Below are 17560 nucleotides of genomic sequence, written 5' to 3'. Positions count from 1 at the left end.
CAGTATATTCATTGCCTTTCATTTCCTTCAACAGAACTATTACCATTCCACTACCCTTCCCACTTTTCATCCCAATGTTCATCTTCCTCAGTGTGTTTAAAGTTCCTGTGTGTTAACTCTTGGGCAGTTTTATTCCCCTCTAACCTGGGACGGTGTCGGTGAGTCACAAACCAGTAAAATACCTCGAGCCAGATCACTCTCTTTCACTCTGCATCCAGTAGGTGGAAGTTAGAATTAGTTTGCTAGCAGTTACCATAGACTACCAGGCATTGCGCTAACGCTAGTTAGCAATTGCGCAAACACTAGCAACTTCCTTCAAACTGCACGCAGGGACATAAAAATGGTCTCCACGAGTTCATCTGACTCTGGGGAAGTAGATAAAGGTCTAGTTAAATAAAGATGAACTAAATGTAAAAATGGCCAAAATCCTGAAGTATCTCTTTAAGGTTTCTGGAAGTTGGTTCAAGTGGTGAACAGCTTTTACAGAAAATGCAGATTGGGCAAAAGCTGTGGAACTCTACAGTTTCCATTCACTGCTCCCCTAGTATGGGACCCTCTAAAATATAGATTTCATAAAATCATTCTGAAACAATATTCTTACACAAGCAGTAGAATTAGCAGTAAGACACAAATGAAACAATGTATTTTTTTTACACATTTCTATTACCTCAATAAATAATTTTCACAAAATGATAGGCAACATGACTAATGTTAAAGTTATATACTGTACTGGTGTGGTTCAAATAGCTGCGTACCACGGTCCCACTTGTAGACCACACTGTCTATGGTGTGGTTGGTATTACCTAGAGGAAGGGAGGGGGCAGGGAGAGGAAGAGATAATTGCAACTGAGTTATTTTTTTACCTTTATTTAACTAGGCAAGTCAGTTAAGAACAAATTCTTATTTTCAATGACAGCCTAGGAACAGTGGGTTAACTGCCTGTTCAGGGGTAGAACAACAGATTTGTATACAGCTCGGGGATATGAACTTGCAACCTTTCGGTTACTAGTCCAACGCCCTAACCACCAGGCTACCCTGCCGCCCCAGTTACTAGTATTGCAACTCATCACAGGAGGCTGCTAAGGGGAGGACAGCTCACAATAATGTCTGGAATGGAGTAAATTAAATGTGGTAACCATCAAACAGTGGAAAGAGGCAATATAAAAAAATTAACTGAACCTTTCCCACATCATCGATGATGTCACTTCCTGCTGTAATGCTGCCGCAGGTGTTTCGAACCCCTGGCCCTTACCTTAGGCGCGATGAGGCTGACCTTCAGGGTGGTGACGATGGAGAAAACTCTGGGGAAGAGGTGACAGTTGACGAGGTGCTGGGTGAGCGGGAAGTCCAGGGAAGGGTGAGAACGGGACAGACGGACATCCCTCACACCCCCAGACTGGATCAGATGCACTCCCCCTCGTTAACCCCCTCACCCCTGCCCTGGGGAGAACACGGGACAGAAAGTCTAGGGGGAGCAGGTCTACGGAGAGAGAGAAAGAAACAGATAGAGAAAGCAAGAAAAAAAAAGAGAAAGATTGAGAAAGTGAGGAAGAAAGGGAGGGGGAGTGAGCATTTCCTAAATAGTGGGAAACTGCTTTAGGTGGTGAGAGCAGCAAGATCGTGTGTTGTAGTTTCTTGAGTATTCATGATATCAGGTAAGGTTAGTCAGAGTTTACTGGATGGCTGGGAAATGTCTGGTAGGCTATTGGCATGATCTGTACATACGTGTAGAAGAATTATCTATGTGTAGAAGAGTTATCTGTGCATGAGTGATTTGCATCTCAGTTTTGGAAAATCAAGTTAAACATGCCAAACACTCTCACACACGACTGCTATTTGTCTTACACACACATACACAAACACACAAACTCACAGTGGTGGGAAAATGACTCAGTTGTTGTACTTCAGTAAAAGTATAGATACATTCATAGAAAGTGACTCAAGTAAAAGTAAGTCACCCAGTAAAATAATACTCGAGTAAAAGTATTTGGTTCTAAATGTAACTGCTAAAATATACATAAGTATCACATTTCTTATATTAAGGGAAGCAGACACCACCATTTTCTTGTTTTTAAAATGTACGGAAAAACAACACCCACGCAGATATTTTCATAGCGCATTTAATAGAATAGAATGTACCTCTGCATGGTCTCTATGTCTCTGCAGCTGAGTTGATGACCCTTAACCTGAGGAACAGCAGCAGAGGCAACAGCAGCATCAGAGATGACATAACAGCTTGCTCCAGCCAATCGCAAGCACTGTGACTGATCCGAACACCAATTGATGCTCATCTCCAACACGTGTGTGTGTGTGTGTGAGTATGTGTGGGGTAGCATGTACGTTTGTGTGTGAGGTGTGTCTAGAGATTGTCCTGAGAGAGTGTCTGTAGAAAGTGTGAGGTGTGTCTAGAGATGGTCCTTAGAGAGGATCTGTAGAAAACATAATCTTCCAACAGAGTCCAGATGACAAAGTGAAGCCTGGATCTAAACTACTCTACATCATCTGATTTCACCCTAGGCAGACAGGCAGGCTCCTAATGAGTTAGTTCTGTCTGGTCCAGCCCCTTCTCTTATTTTCCAGGCCTATGCAAATCACTAACCAGTCTGTCAATCATTTCACAGAGTAGAACGGAAGCCAGCTGTGTCTTAGATAAACACCATAAAGAGTCAAATAAGTCATTTTTAAAGAAAAATAAATACATTTGAAAACATGCATACCACCGGTGATCTCTGCTCCACCAATAGAGTGCTTGATACCAGCTAAGCTATTACCATATTAACCAAGATCCCTGTTATTAGGACCTTTATTATTGTAGTAGCTGAGTGGATGACTGTGCATTGTGTTCTTTTGGTGAGTTTAATTAAACAAGACACATGCTTTCATAACAGATTTGCTAATATTTCATTGAGAAAATGTAATAAGAATTGTAGAGGGGAATTAGGTACAACTCCCAGGTGCAGACCCGGGAGGGTGGACTAATGTGCATGTACGTGTGTATTTCAGCTATGCCCAGGCTTCAAATAGCTATTCTGATACAGATCAGGGAGAGAAAAGAGGGGTATTCACTCTGTTCTATACCTTTAACTGCCGTTTTGCCTTCTCTTCAAGAACAGGTTTGTGTGCTTTGGTGGATCACTGGGCAGGAGGACTGTGTCCTATAGAGACTAGTCTAGTGTGTTTCTCCTAGCCATTTATATTAAAGGCTACAGGATCTGACAGGATCATGATATAACTTTCACCCTTCTTGTATCTCTAACCCATCAGGCTATCAATCGACTGTGCTTAATCTGACTGCATCAGCCAATCACAGAGTGATCTAACATCTTGACAGATGGCTGACCGCAGGCACAGGTGTAATTTAATTGGTTTTGCTAACTCCTCGGTCCTCTCCTTTTGAAAAAGGTCAAAGGTTATCGAGAAGAAACAAACACAAATAGATTGAATTATTCTCCTCCGCAAGGATGACGTTTACAGAGGAATCCCAAAATACAAGTTCAAAGTGGTAAAAATGAATTTGAATGTATATCGTTTTTAAATGTGTTCATTTAGTCCTTCGAGAACATAGCAGCTTATTCAAGGGAGTGTAGTGGATTTCGGCAGAGGAGATTTACAATAAACAGTAGCACCCCCTGCCGGTCGCTTTATGCAGCCAAGAAAACATTTGTGACCATACTGTGAAATACTGCTGGATAGGGTCTAACATATACACAATAGGTAGAACATACACGACTATAGACAATACATTGAAGATACAATTCATGATTCGCATGTGTAATTGGTAGTCTACTGAATAAGCCCGTTTCTATCTGACACACATTTAAAGGAGGAGCGGGACAGGGAGCCTGAGTACCAAACTATATTTATTGTTTACAGTAGTAAAAGACGCCAAACAATGTACAAATCAGTAGAGAAACCAAACTAATACCATATGACAAAATATGTGGGTAAAGAACTTAACTGCCCCTCCCCCCTATGCTCCCAGTAGACGTAGCCCCTAACCACAGATCTAGGATCAGAAAACCAGAACCCCCAAAACATTAACCATTACGGGGATGCAAATTATCTGACCCTATATCAGAGTTTAAGGTTGACTTCTCCTTCCCACTTAAACCCCCACCCAAAAACCAAAAGCAGAGTCACTGACAGGGTTGCTATAAGAACTGACCACTGAAAAAAAAATGAAGAAAAAAAATCCCATATGGAATCAGGGAATATTCCCTTTTGACTGCCCTCTAAAAAACTAGGGGTGCATCTCAACAGTACAAGTAGCTTCCTTGTGACAATGGGTCTCCTCTCCTTCATTCTTGTAAAACGGACACTAAAGAACTGGACAGGTGAAAGCTTATTCCATGGTCAGCATCCACCTTAGCCTGAATGTTCACATCGGTGCCAAATGAAGGAGGCAACACAAGACTTGAGATGTACCCTTGGTTTTCACCCTCGAAAAAAACTTGGGCGCCCCCCATGTCAAACCATTGGGAGGGTCCAGAAGCCACCCCTAACCCCTAGACCTTTTGTAGATTTGAGGTGTTGGATAAATACAAAACACTACACAAGTGGCTTAGGTGTAGGGAGTTGTTTCTAGATCAAAACCCATGATTCTTAGCATTGGAAAGACCCAGAAGCTGTCCAAGACTGTTGAAGAGATCAATGTTGACCAAGACAGACATTTGAGGGGAGCACCCCCACCCAAAACTGCGCCAGACATCTTTTAAAATAAGAACAAGGAAACAGACGATGGGGAAGCCTCAAAGTAGAAGTTGCCCCTTACCACAGATCTAGGATCAGCTCATTGCGTCCTAAACTTAACCTCATCCAATATGGGGTAAACTAATAACTGACCTTAAATCAGTGTTTAGGGGACAAGTTCATCCCACTCCCCCCAGGACAAAACCGAGACAGACAAATTTAAAAAACAACAATGGAACACAGAAGCTGAAGAGGAGCAGTGGGCGTGGTTTGGATATGTCAATCACTGTAACGGGAGGGGATTAGCAGAGGCCGCCTGTCTGCTGTTGGAAAACATCTATGGTGTCTTCATCCTCCATCTCCAGCTAAAGAGAGAAAATGAACATGTGTGAGATGGAAGGAGAGAGGGATCTAGTAAAGAGTGATTCCATGAGGGGGGAGATTCTGTGAGTGGGAAGTTCCGTGAGAAAGTAATCAAGTTAATTGAGAGCAGGTGTGCTTTAGTTGAGACAAGATAATGGCGTCAGAGAAGCTGTGCTTTAGAGTGATTAAGAATGAGATAAGAGAATAGTGTGAGTAGAGGGTGTTTAGAGAGCTGCCAGTTGTCTGTGCAGTGTACCTGTGAAGGTGTGTCCGTCTCGTTGATTGGCTGTCCGTCAAACCTGAACCTGATCTGCCTTATCGAGAGCCCCTGCAGGAGAGAGAGGACACATTAGAAATACATGGGACAGATATTCCTATAGTATTAGGAATCAGGTCGCTCTGACAATATTTCTATGAGCAATGTTCAGTGTGCCCCTGCTCCAGTCTTCGCCATTGAAGCAGCAGGTAGGAGGGCAAGGTGTCTGATTGGCGACTGTGCTGACCTGACGTTCGCAGTAGGCCTTCATCAGTTTGCTGAGCGGAGTGTGCCTCTTGATTTTGAACTGAACCACAGAGCCGTCCTGACCGGCTACCTTTAAGTTAATGTGGTCGTTCTCGGTCTTCACGCCCTCCTGAAACACAACCAAACAGCAATTAAAAGATTAACAATGTATTTTTTCAGTCCTCAATGCTTCGGTCTTGGAGAGCCAAACAATTGATGAGTTGTACAACCACTGTTAGGCCTCCTCATACGTCTCTGGTAAGATCTGGACATGGGGTAGGTAGTGTTCTTGCCCAGTGAATTAGGGTTGCTTGTGGGTGGTACTGGGTCTGGGGAATGCGCGGAACCTGTAGGCTGTGACTGAGGCAGCCAGCTACTAGACCCAGGCGTTATCCACAGCAAAATCCACGTTCAGCTTGTCCTAGTGCCTCAAATCGAAAACAAATTATATCCAAACACTATCAATCAGTGGTTAGGAACCATTTCGTACAGACCACTTATGATCTAGCTAGCTTTACCTGGTCTTACCGGTGCCTGGCCAACGCCATGCGTGTTTACTGGCCTAAAAGATAAACAGTGCAATAACTAGGTTATTTAGCCATTTCAATAAGTGGATGCCGACGAATGCATCTAAATCACTCGAATACGGCTTCCAAATGGTGTCACATTTTGTGCCGCTTGCCTTGCGGCGTTTAGCTAGCTAGCTGCTAGCGTGGTATGGCTTCCACAAAGAAAAACCCGCAAACGGTATCGGTGTATTCAACTTCGAAATGTAAGTGTTAGTTGTTACAACAATTCTATTATCTGGTCGAAATATTTCGTATAACATCTCTAATAGTTTTTATATCTCAAACTTAAATATCGTATCCGGAGGTAGCACTCCATTCATTTAACTACGAAACAAACAGTGCGCCGATTCAGACAAACGTGCAAACCGGGCCATTTTTTATTGCATATTTCAGGCGCTATTTGACATTAGACTGTTCTAATCACCTTACATACCCACCACATGCTGATAGACGGCTAGCCTTACCTTTGGTTTCTCCTCTGACATTTTGATGGGTTTTCTTTAAAGGATTTGCTGGTTAAAATGCAATTTTGGCTGTGTTTTCGTTTGCACCTCTTTAAGCTATATGCTATTCTCCTCCGCAAACACGTGAACGCGCTTTGGTCTCTCGTTCCGCAGACACTGATTGGCTTTCGTGAAAACACGTGACATACTCTCGGGGACGGGGATGCGTAATTCAGCCAAATACTCGGCCACGCGACATTAAGAACCCGCCAAAGGAAGGGCCGAGTGTGGCCCTTGGCTAATCTCAAATAAATACACACAGATCAAATTGTATTTGTCACATGCTTCGTAAACAACAGGTGTAGACTACCATACTTACAAGTCCTTAACCAACAGTGCAGTTCAAGAAGAGTTAAGAAAAGATTTACCTAATAAACTAAAGTAAATTAAAAGTAACACAAAAAAAGAACAATAACTGGGCTATATACAGGGCGGTACCGACTCAACGTGCGGGGGTACAGGTTAGTCGAGGTAATTTGTACATGTTGGTAGGGGTGAAGGGACTATGCATAGATAATAAACAGCGAGTAGCAGCAGGGTAAAAACAAATGGAGGGAGGGAGTGTCAATGTAAATAGTCCGGTGGCCATTTGATTAATTGTTCAGCAGTCTTGCGGCTTGGAGGTAGAAGCTGTTACTTTTGGTCCTACACTTGGCGTTCCGGTACAGCTTGCCGTGCAGTATCAGAGAAAACATGACTTGGGTGACTGGAGTCTCTGACCATTTTTTAACATGGCTATGTACAGGGAGTACCAGAATAATGTTGTAAAATACAAATTATATCAAGCCAAATCTTCCATCTTCATCACAATGGATAGAGAAATTGGGTGTATTCATTACAGAAGCAAACAGAGTGGGGGGTTATGGCTTTTGATGACCAGTCGGGGGCGCTCCAACTCAACATGTAATTTCTCTCTTAAGGGAGAAAGGGAAGGATTGGACTGGGTAGGGATCGAGGCCTGGGTTTACATTCCAGAAAAATATTCTCTGTGGCTCTGGTCATAGAAAATGCTTGAATAAAGAGTATACGTATCCTTGATAAAAAATAGTATATTGAGATGAAGAATTAAGGTTTGAGTCAGAACTGCAGGAATTCCTGTTTATTCACATCTCTACTATTGTTGAGGTTACGATCACTGGTCTGATATGGTTGTTGTAGGTTTCTCACTATGAGGTAGAGGTTATTGTAGGAGCTCGGAGTTGATAAGATCCAAAGAGACAAGTCTTACATAGTGGAAAGTTTTATTTGAGTAAAAATAGATTTGTTCAATCAACAGACAAATGGTAGTTTATTACACAACTAGACATTAATAAAATGTTGATTAATTTGTCCTGACAATATTCTAACTGAAGTAGCTGGTGTCTGTAATGAGAAAGCTGTCACCGGTAGAAAAATATTACTTAGATTTGACATTCGTCATTTTACAAGGTGTGTACATTCTATATGGTAGGGTACATTTCTATCTGCAATTCTGAGCATGCAACTCTTCTGAATAGCCTCCTATTTAAAGCTGCAATATGTAACTTTTTGGGCAACCTGACCAAATTCACATAGAAATGTGATTTATAGATCTGTGACTCTTTGAAAGCAAGTTTAAGAAGCAGATCTATGCTTACCGTATGGAAAATATATTTCACAGCTGTTTAGATGGTACAATGACTCTCTTGCTTGTTTTGTCGCAAACTGAAATAAGGTGAACTATTAATATTTTAGCAAGCAGGAAATGCCTGGAGGGATTTCTGCATAGTGCTTCATTAAGTACAATTCTGGTTAAAATTAGAAAAACAATACATCTATACAAGTTTATTGTTTGATGGAGTACAGGTGTGCGTGCACTGGACACATTTCTGATAGTTCACCATCAGATAAATATACATAGAAAAAGGTCAACATAGATAAGGTCAACTTTCCTGGAGTGCATCTTCTCATTTAAGTAGAGCATAGGCAAGATCTCCTACAACCAAGTAGTAACCCTCAAGTACCATCATCATTATGAGTTTATAATACAGTAGTAGTCACAGAAGGTATATAAGGTACATTTAAGGCTACTACACCTGTGCACTGCAAGACATGTTCTGCACTGCACCACTCACCAAGCAGCGCAGAACTTGTTCTAGCTAAGTATTCGGAGAAGACTTTGTTCATTACATTCAACACAATGTTTAATGACCTGTGTTACATGGGAAGATAATGTTGTATATCAGGCTGTCCCAAAACTTTTGATCCAAGGCCAGTTTCATGTATTCCCCTCAAAACGGTTAAAGATATTGAACGGGATTTTAAGAACTTACAAAATCGTAACATATTGTACAAATTGGAATTCGTTACATCTTACGAATTGCAGGAAATATATATATTTTTTGCAGGACATAACATACGAAATAATTGAAAACTAAGCACAATTTTTGGTGACTCGTTTTGACTTGTGAGCGCTACTTTCAAAACTACGGTCTGAAATTATACAAATCCTTTAAAAACACCTCTAAGACTTTTATGATTAATGGTTTGGGGGGGGTAGGCTGAGCATAGAACAGACAATAAGGTTAACAGTCTGGGGGGTTGAAAGGTCAGAAGTAAAGAGAAGGAAGGCAGTTGATAGTACAGTGTCCAAATATCAGCTCAGGAGAATTTGGAGTACGGGTTGGACCCACTGAGACCTGGAAGAAAGAGAGCGGGAGAACGAGATAGCAGGAGTTAGAGATCATCTTTCATTTAAAATTCCATCAGAGTAGTGATGGTGCTTTTCCACAGACAGGAATGGGGAAACATGACAGGAGTGGCGTGTGTGTTTGTGTGCGTGTATCTCAAGTCGTACCATATTTCGTTCTGATTTCCTCATGCCTCATCTTCATCTCTGCCTTTCTGTTAACACAAAGACAACCAGCTGGTTAGACACACACTTCGTATTTTAAGAGGACTGCACAACCTTTCAGCCAGGTAGGTAAAAAGTCATGAGTAGAGCACAAACCGGTTTGGGCGGTTAGCTTAGCTGTGACGTATGTAAAGGTTTGTTCCAGTAATGCTTTTGTGTCACTCTGGCTGTAACTGATATGAAACTAACAAAAGAAACTTGGGGCATTGTTCTGATCGCAGTCACATTGTCAGAGACACACTAAGGTCAAATACAGCACACACAGGGCCTGGCTGGGTAACGTTTACCATATCTCCCTGAGGAATTTGTTGTAGGCCAGCTGAACACACACACATGTAAATACTGACACTTAGAATAACAAAACACTTTCTTTAATTGTACATTTCTTCACATAAATAGACAATACGCAGATGTTCGTGTGACATGATGAAATCTTACCTCTCTTCCTGTTTTCCCTTCATCTTATTGGTCCGTCTCTCCATCTTGGCATCGAACCTCGTAGACCTGACACACACACACACACACACACACACACACACACACACACACACACACACACACACACACACACACACACACACACACACACACACACACACACACACACACACACACACACACACACACACACACACACACACACACACACACATTACGGCGGATAAGTACTTATACATGTGCCTGGAGGTCATTCCATGGGGTAGGTCAGTGCGTGTATGTGTGTGTGTGAAGAATTACACACTTTAGTTGACCACGGCAAAGCAAACACAAGCTACACAGAGTTGAGGCCAAATATATAGGCACCCCTGCACTAAATTATTCCCTAATTCATTTCAAATAAATATAAATTTTAAAAAACATTGATATTGGATTTTCGACATTGCAGAGACAATTTAATTTTTGCACACCTAAGTTGAGAATTTTTATTAAGAAAATAAAGACAAATGGCAGCTCCTAAATTGGCTCCCTGGAGCTAGTACATGGTTGGACAGCCTTTGGCCAAGATAACTGCAGACAAACGCTTCTTGAAGCAATCAATGAGTTTGCTGTAACTTTCTACTGGCATTTGGCCCACTTTTCAGCAGCAAATTGTTCTAATACTTAAATGTTTGAGGGGTTCCCTCCAACTACTGATCTCGCCATAGGTTTTGGATGTGATTCAGTTCTGGACTCTTGTCTGACATGTGGGAGATTTGATAATGCTGTGGGGTTGCTCTGCTGCCTCTGGTCCCGGTGGCCTTGAACGTGTGCGAGGCATCATGAAATCAGCAGATTATCAGGTGTTTTGTTCAACCCAGTGTCCAAAAACTGGGTCTCCATGGAATGTTGTGTATCTTCCAGCAGGACAACAACCCCAAACATGAAAAAACACCCAGGAATGGTTCAAGAAGAGATGCTGGAATGTTCCGGAGTAGCCAGCCAAGAGTCCAGATTTGAATCACATCCAAAACCTACGGAGAGATCTGAAAACATCAGTTGAGGGGGGGTAACCCTCAAACATAGAAGATTTAGAGCTTCTGAACAGTGGGTTACATCATTGATGGCTACCAGACGTGTTTGTCTGCAGTTACCTTGGACAAAGGCTGTGCAACCAAGTATTAGCTCCGGAGTGCCAGTCATTTAGTCCATGCCATTTGCCTTCATTTTCTAAATTAAAATTGTCAACTTAAGTTTACAAAAATACAATTGGTTCTGCAATGTTGAAAATCTAATAAGGTGCGAAGACCAGATGTTTTTATTTGTTACTTATTTTAGAAGGGGACACACATACATACATACATCATGTTTTAGTTGTATTGTTTATTATTTTGTTGTTGTATTGTTTGTATGTCTTTCTATTTTAAATATGTTACTGTTTTTGTCTATCACTGTTTCGTTACTTGTCATGTTTTGTGGACCTCAGGAAGAAACGCTTCTGCTTTGGCAAAAGCTAATGGGGATCTGAATAAACAAATAAGAAATAGCGACTTATCTAAGAAAAGTGCATGGGTGCCAGTAGATTTAGCTGAACCTGGATATAAATACACTCAAGCAAGTCAATGATAAAAATAAAAAATATATATCATCCCAAACCGAGATGTGTTTTGGAAACAGACGACCCAAATCAACGACGTGTGAGTGTGTGTGTTATAAGCACTATACCCGATGTGTTCACACTTGCAGCAGCAGAAGAGGCAGACCAGGAAGGCGATGATAATGACTCCACCCACCACCGCCATGGCGATGATCAATGACTGGAAGTTCACTGACACACACAATCAACATTAGTTCCTACTCCAGCAGAAGTGTGTGTGTGTGTGTGTGTGTGTTTTCTTACCCCAGCAGCGTCCCCAGCGTGCATCGTTGAGGGGGCAGAGGGCGTGCGGGGGGAGGATGGTTTTGACTGGGTACGTGATACACATCTTAGTTTTCTGACACCACAGGCACTGTGACACAAACACACACAGGTCAAACTTAACGCAAATATATGTGGACTATGAATGAGTAGGGGTTTCAGGATTGGCAGGGATAGAGTTCACAATGCCAAGGATGGAGGGATGCAGAGAGAAAAATGAGGGCAGAGAGGTGTGTATTCAGTTTGTCCCCCAACCTGTCTGACAGGTGTGGAGGGTGGAGCTGATATGCTGATTCATGTGCAACAGAAAACATTTGTGACCCTGTTATTCCCATGAGCAAGAGGTATAGCGAAGTAAACTGGACCAGAACACATGTGACCCTGTTAGACCAATGAGCAGGAGGTATAGTGATGGAATCAGGGCCAGGAAACCCAAAGTGTGCCTGACTCACGTGCCAGACTGATCCCAGACTCACCGTCACAATCTTTAGACATTCCTCACAGCTTGTTCCATTCTTAGTCTCACACACTGAGAGAGGGAGGGAGAGAAAACAGGTTGATTGAGGGGAAAAAACATTAGATCAGTAGTTCATAACACACTAAACAACTGCAGTTAGAGGCAGTAATAAAGCCTTCTCACCTACAGCAAGACCCAGCCTACTGTAGATATTTCCATTTGTTGTTTGACTGTATGACTCCACAGAATTGTTTGTGTACAGTCTGTTAGTTCTATGGCTCCAGATAAGAAGTGGAAGCCTGGTAGTCTGGTTTCTATGGGGCTAAAAGGCTGAAGGATTCTTCCAAGACAGGGAACAGGTGTCTCTTTGGACACATTAACTGGTTTCACCCAAACACTTAACAGTTAAATGGGCCAGCCAGTCACGATTACAGCTACTGAAATGTGTCTGAGAAGGAACTGAAAACACTCCAACGTTCATGCTAAAAGGTTTCAGTTACAAAAGCATTTAGCAGAAAGCGAGAGCCAACTCCCTAACAGTGAATAGGCCAAATATGTTACCAAAGTACCAAGCCACTTGAAATTAATGAGCCATTATCTGAATATAATAATCTACATGTTAAGGTTGATGGAAGTCTAAATTACATCATTATAAAAGGAACTGAAAACAAGCATTGTCATTTTGTGTTTTACCTAAAGGCAAAGTCACTGTGAAATATGCTACAATGTGAAATCGGGGAAATTCTGGTTTGAGGGTACTTCACTACCAACTGTATTTTCGGTGATTAATGTCATAGACTAACTAGAGCAAACATAATCAACTATAATATGTTGTCATATACATCAAAATAATCTAGAAGCGACAATAAATCGATGGTTAAGAAAAACAACAAAAGAAGTGTCACTGACTCACCTATCTTAGGTGCGGCAGTTTGCGCGAACACAGCACCTACACCGAGGAGTAGCAGAACAGCAGGTAGGCCTACCAAACTCCTTAAATCCATCATTTATTGAAACTTTAAAATCCAAACTCTGACAGTAAAATATCCCGTCGTGTATGGCGCTACTCTTGAGTTGAAAAAGTTGTCTTATTTCAGTAACAACAGGGAGAAATTGAGGCAACCCGTTTGAAGAAAAGAAACCCTTGAAGTGCTGTTGAGGCAAAAAGGTCTGTCCTCCTTCCTCCTTGAGCGCGCCCAACCAATGACAGGTGGAATTAGGGCGATCACGTGTCCCAGATTGCTGGACAGTCCCCAATGTTGTCCGTTTGTCTGATGTCCCGTATTTTACCAACAAATTAAAACACCACTCATTTACCAACAAAGTTAGATTTGTTGCGTATTTCAGTCATACTTCCTATTCATTTGATGATAACTGACATTTCGAACTGTCTGCCAGAAACATATATTCATGTAGGCTACACTGGCCCGCAAAAACATTCCGTTGTCCCGCATTTGTGTATTTTAAATATGGTCCATTATGTGGTCACCTAAGCGGAAATATAACAGCAGTGTGCGCGTGCGTGCGTGTATAGAAGAGAAGACTGGACAATTTCCGATAATTTATTAAAGCATAAGTTTGTAAAGCCAGTTACAAATAAAAAAAGAACAACAACTATTTTCTATCTCTTTCTCGATTTTCTCTCAAAACAATCACAATGTTATAATATATAATGATAATACTTCATATGAACCATGACAGATTACAGTCAAGGCCTGCTCTGGCCGCCTGCGGCTGGAAAAGGACCCCGGTATAGAGGTTGCTCATAGACACAGATCTAGGATCAGCTTACCCTTACCATTTGGGTGTGAAATGCAAAACTGACCTTAGATCACAGGAGGTTGGTGGCACCTTAATTGGGGAGGACGGGCATGTGGTAATGGAGCAAAATCAATGGAATGGTATCAAATACATCAAACACATGGTTTCCATGTGTTTAATGCTATTCCTTTTGCTCAGTTCCAGCCATTATTATGAGCCTTCTTCCCCTCAGCAGCTTCCACTGCCTTAGATCAGTGTCAAGAGGCAACTTTGTCTTACTCTGTGTACTAGCAGTGTGAGAGGCAGGGCCATAGAAAGAGAATACCTAGATAAGACACAGTTCCCGAATTTGACTGGATTTGATGATAATTGACATCCCAACCTGTCTGCCAAAAACATGTATTCATGTAGGCTACACTGGCCCGCAAAAACAGGATTTTTCAGTCATTCCAAATGGTCCAGTGGAACACAGGATGTAATGTTGTTCTGAGTTGGAATGTCCTTTCCAGTAATTCTGATTCTATAGACTGGTTCTCCAGTGGGCTTAGGCCCACAAGCAGTGACGACACACAGTCAGAAACAAACACAATTCCCATGTTCCCAGAATTCTCATATTCTAACTATTCCTATTTCCAAGATGCAGACCTCCTCAATGTGTGAACTTCTCTTCTTTAACAGAATTCCATACTGTAACAACATCCCCTCCCTCCCTCTGCAATAATTCTAACAAATAATTCCCCCATCCTCCACCCTCTCCCTCCCTTCCTCCATTCCCAAACTCTTCCCCATTTAAAATCACAATCACAACACCATTCTCTTATAAAGGTTACCCAGATACATAATACTGTTATTTGTCAACAACACACTTTCTTTCTTTTCTTCATATGGTTCCCTTCTTTCCCCCAGTGGGGTAGTTAGTCAGTCACTTGCATTATGACACAAATACACACGCTCACGTTAGCATTCCAAACACAGCACTGCAGGAGGGGAGACACTGGGAACGCACAGTACACGAGTCACATGACTTAAAACAGGTTCTATTCACTCATGAACTGGAGAACATAGCTTAGAAGCAGAATGGGTAGAGAAGACAAGACTAGGTTCCTCGTGTTTTTAAAAAAGTACCCACCGATATGGAAACGTGAGCCAGACGGATGATACAGAGGCTACATTTCACTAGAGCACAGAGAAACGCATGCAGGCAACCATCCCAAACCGCCCTACCAATATGGCCGCCGCGATTGAACTCTACCCATTCTACATCAAGAAGTGAAACCCCTCTATATATCTGTGATTTTGTCAGATGGCACTGCTAGTGAATAAGGGTGCGTTGGCATATTAGACATACAGCAGTGAATATCTCTGTTCCTTCGCATTTAGTTTACACATACAATAAATTAATCAAATGGCATTTATAATGATATTTATATACATACAGTACAGTGACCACCAAAATCTATGTAGGGTTCCTATGAGGTGCGATATACAAGAACGCTAAGTGTTTGACTAGTGTATGTGTGTATGTGTAGGTTGGACATGAATATGTTATATATGTGATGTTCATAGTAGACATATTACAGGAGACAGCTCTCTCAATCTCCCTTGGTTGATCTTGTAGTCGACTTTTGTCACTCTTTAGCATCATTCTCTCCTCCAGACCTCTCCACACCCACGGAGCCTCCCCCCCAGACCGAGCCAAACAGCTACCCCTTGAAAGAGCCTCTGAGTCAGGATGATCCCGGGGAGAAGGCCCTGGGGGGGCCTCCAGTCCTGGTTCTCCTGGTTCAGTCCTGGTTTGTGTGAGGTCACTTCCTTTGACCATATGTCATGTCACTTCCTTTGACACAGGAAGTAAGTACTGTGCAGTCTGATGAAGAAGGAACCTGATTTTCCATTTGACCCCGAGATGAAAATACAAAACACAGTGAGTCCTTTATCTCAGTCACCACGGACGACAGCAGATGAACGAGAGAGTGAGTGAGAGAAAGAGAGAGGAAAGGAATCAAGCAAGCAACAGAGAATAAATTAACACGTAACTGTAAAGAGAGGCGAAATGGGACACACCGACAGAGAAAAAGAGAGTTTCATCAAATGGGGGAGAGAGGGTAAGAGACAGAGGAAGGAAGATAGAAATAGTAACAGGCTTCATTTGATCTCTCCTAGTTGGCAGTGTGTTGGGACTGCGACGGGGCGTGTGTTATCGGGGTGGAGAAGGGGGCGACGGAGCTTTGCGGGTGGTATGGTTTGACTGGGCTATTGTGCTTGTCGTTGGTATGGGTTTGGTCCAGAGAGAACAGAAAGAGGGATGACAGAGGAGAGAGAGAGAGATTAGAGATTGATATAAAAGGAGTAATAAGAGATATTTAGATGAAGTAAGGTTGAGTTAGAATGTGCTGGACCTGCTGTCTGTAAGACAGTGACATGCAGGGTAACTGGGGGTTGGTGGTGCTGGAGTTGTCCTCCCCAAAATGGGTCATTTTCATTGCTCATTGTTAACGAACAGATATTTAACCCAATCCACCCAATTCCCAAGTCTAGAATAGATAGCTGCAGTGTCCATCCCCTTTTCGCTTTGTGAAATCGGATGCCATTTTAGATCCCTCGCTGTCCGCTGTTTTGTGGTTTCCCCTCTCCAAGATCAGCTGACTCCACCAAAAAAACAACTGTCTGACCAATCCGTGGATTGTATCCACTTCCTGCCTCACTCTGATAGGCCTGTGGTGTTGAATAGAGGGCCCTGATTGGCTGCTGGTTGATCACCTGACGAAGGCGCTGGCGACGCTGGAGACAGACATGATGCTGCAGCGTTTCTTCACCATCATGTTGATGTAGGCTTTCATGATCTTAGCAATCTCCATCACCTGAGAGAGAGAGAGAAAGAGAGAGAAGGAGAGGGAAAGAGAGAGAGAGGGAGGGAGAGGGATTGAGACAGAGGGAGAGAGAGAGAGAAAGAGCGAGAGGGAGGGAGGGAGAGAGGGAGAGAGAAAGAGGGAGAGAGGAGAGAGAGAGAGTTAGATTACATCAGTGTTTGTGTTTGTGCAGTGTGCAGTATATTCCTGATTTATTCTTCCATTGTGTACTTTTGTTTTTGTTGTGACTGTCTGATACATGCGTGTGTGTATGTGTGTAAGTGCGTGTGTTTCAGAATATGTGTGTGTGTGTGTTTCAGAATATGTGTGTGTGTGTGTTTCAGAATATGTGTGTGTGTGTGTGTTTACCAATGGAGTGTGGAAGAACAAGTCGTTGCCGTCGACAGTGATCTGGTAGGTGCAGGGTTGTGGAGCTCCAAAGAAGGTGATCTGCTCATACTGGAACGTCTGCAGAGGTTTGGGTTCCCCTCTCTTATACACAGACAGGTTGTCAGCACTCACACCCAGCCACAGGTCATGGGGAAAACCTCCTTCCTTACACTGCAGGGGAGAGAGAGGGAGGAGAAGCAGACAGAGGAGGAGAGGGAGGGGAGGATGAGATAGAAGTAAAACACAAAGGTCCACACACAAAACACACAC

At 42.5% G+C, this 17560-nt stretch overlaps 3 protein-coding genes across 3 annotated transcripts in view; all 3 read right to left on the bottom strand.

Moving 5' to 3' along the window:
- Positions 1-3842: 3842 nt before the first annotated feature.
- On the bottom strand, positions 3843-6754 carry LOC118370281 (small ubiquitin-related modifier 3). Its single transcript, XM_035755234.2, has 4 exons — positions 6588-6754; positions 5556-5684; positions 5309-5380; positions 3843-5054 (listed from the first exon to the last, which is right to left on the bottom strand). The coding sequence occupies exons 1-4, from the start codon at positions 6606-6608 to the stop codon at positions 4992-4994; spliced, it is 285 nt and encodes a 94-aa protein (XP_035611127.1). The 5' UTR covers positions 6609-6754; the 3' UTR covers positions 3843-4991.
- Positions 6755-7850: 1096 nt separating this feature from the next.
- On the bottom strand, positions 7851-13496 carry LOC118370279 (pituitary tumor-transforming gene 1 protein-interacting protein-like). Its single transcript, XM_035755232.2, has 7 exons — positions 13204-13496; positions 12310-12362; positions 11816-11924; positions 11641-11743; positions 9937-10002; positions 9442-9488; positions 7851-9283 (listed from the first exon to the last, which is right to left on the bottom strand). The coding sequence occupies exons 1-7, from the start codon at positions 13295-13297 to the stop codon at positions 9246-9248; spliced, it is 510 nt and encodes a 169-aa protein (XP_035611125.2). The 5' UTR covers positions 13298-13496; the 3' UTR covers positions 7851-9245.
- Positions 13497-13838: 342 nt separating this feature from the next.
- Positions 13839-17560, bottom strand: part of LOC118381929 (unconventional myosin-X-like) — an 82806-nt gene continuing 79084 nt past the window's right edge. Inside the window, 2 exon segments of the mRNA XM_052499327.1 lie at positions 13839-16912; positions 17270-17461. Of these exon segments, the coding sequence (XP_052355287.1) occupies positions 16808-16912; positions 17270-17461 (297 nt within the window). The 3' untranslated portion in view covers positions 13839-16807.

This window comes from Oncorhynchus keta, chromosome 37 (assembly GCF_023373465.1).
Source record: "Oncorhynchus keta strain PuntledgeMale-10-30-2019 chromosome 37, Oket_V2, whole genome shotgun sequence".
Taxonomy (NCBI): domain Eukaryota; kingdom Metazoa; phylum Chordata; class Actinopteri; order Salmoniformes; family Salmonidae; genus Oncorhynchus; species Oncorhynchus keta.
This window is presented reverse-complemented; position numbering and strand designations above follow the sequence as displayed.

Excerpts from the sequence above, each read along its gene's own strand:
- LOC118370281 (XM_035755234.2), bottom strand. The coding sequence starts at position 6,608 with ATGTCAGAGGAGAAACCAAAG. Across the intron at positions 5,685-6,587 it reads TGTCAGAGGAGAAACCAAAG|GAGGGCGTGAAGACCGAGAA; the intron begins GTAAGGCTAGCC and ends GTTGTGTTTCAG. Across the intron at positions 5,381-5,555 it reads AGGCCTACTGCGAACGTCAG|GGGCTCTCGATAAGGCAGAT; the intron begins GTCAGCACAGTC and ends TCTCTCCTGCAG.
- LOC118370279 (XM_035755232.2), bottom strand. The coding sequence starts at position 13,297 with ATGATGGATTTAAGGAGTTTGGTAGGCCTACCTGCTGTTCTGCTACTC. Across the intron at positions 9,489-9,936 it reads AAGGGAAAACAGGAAGAGAG|AAAGGCAGAGATGAAGATGA; the intron begins GTAAGATTTCAT and ends TTGTGTTAACAG. Across the intron at positions 9,284-9,441 it reads GGAAATCAGAACGAAATATG|GTCTCAGTGGGTCCAACCCG; the intron begins GTACGACTTGAG and ends TCTTTCTTCCAG.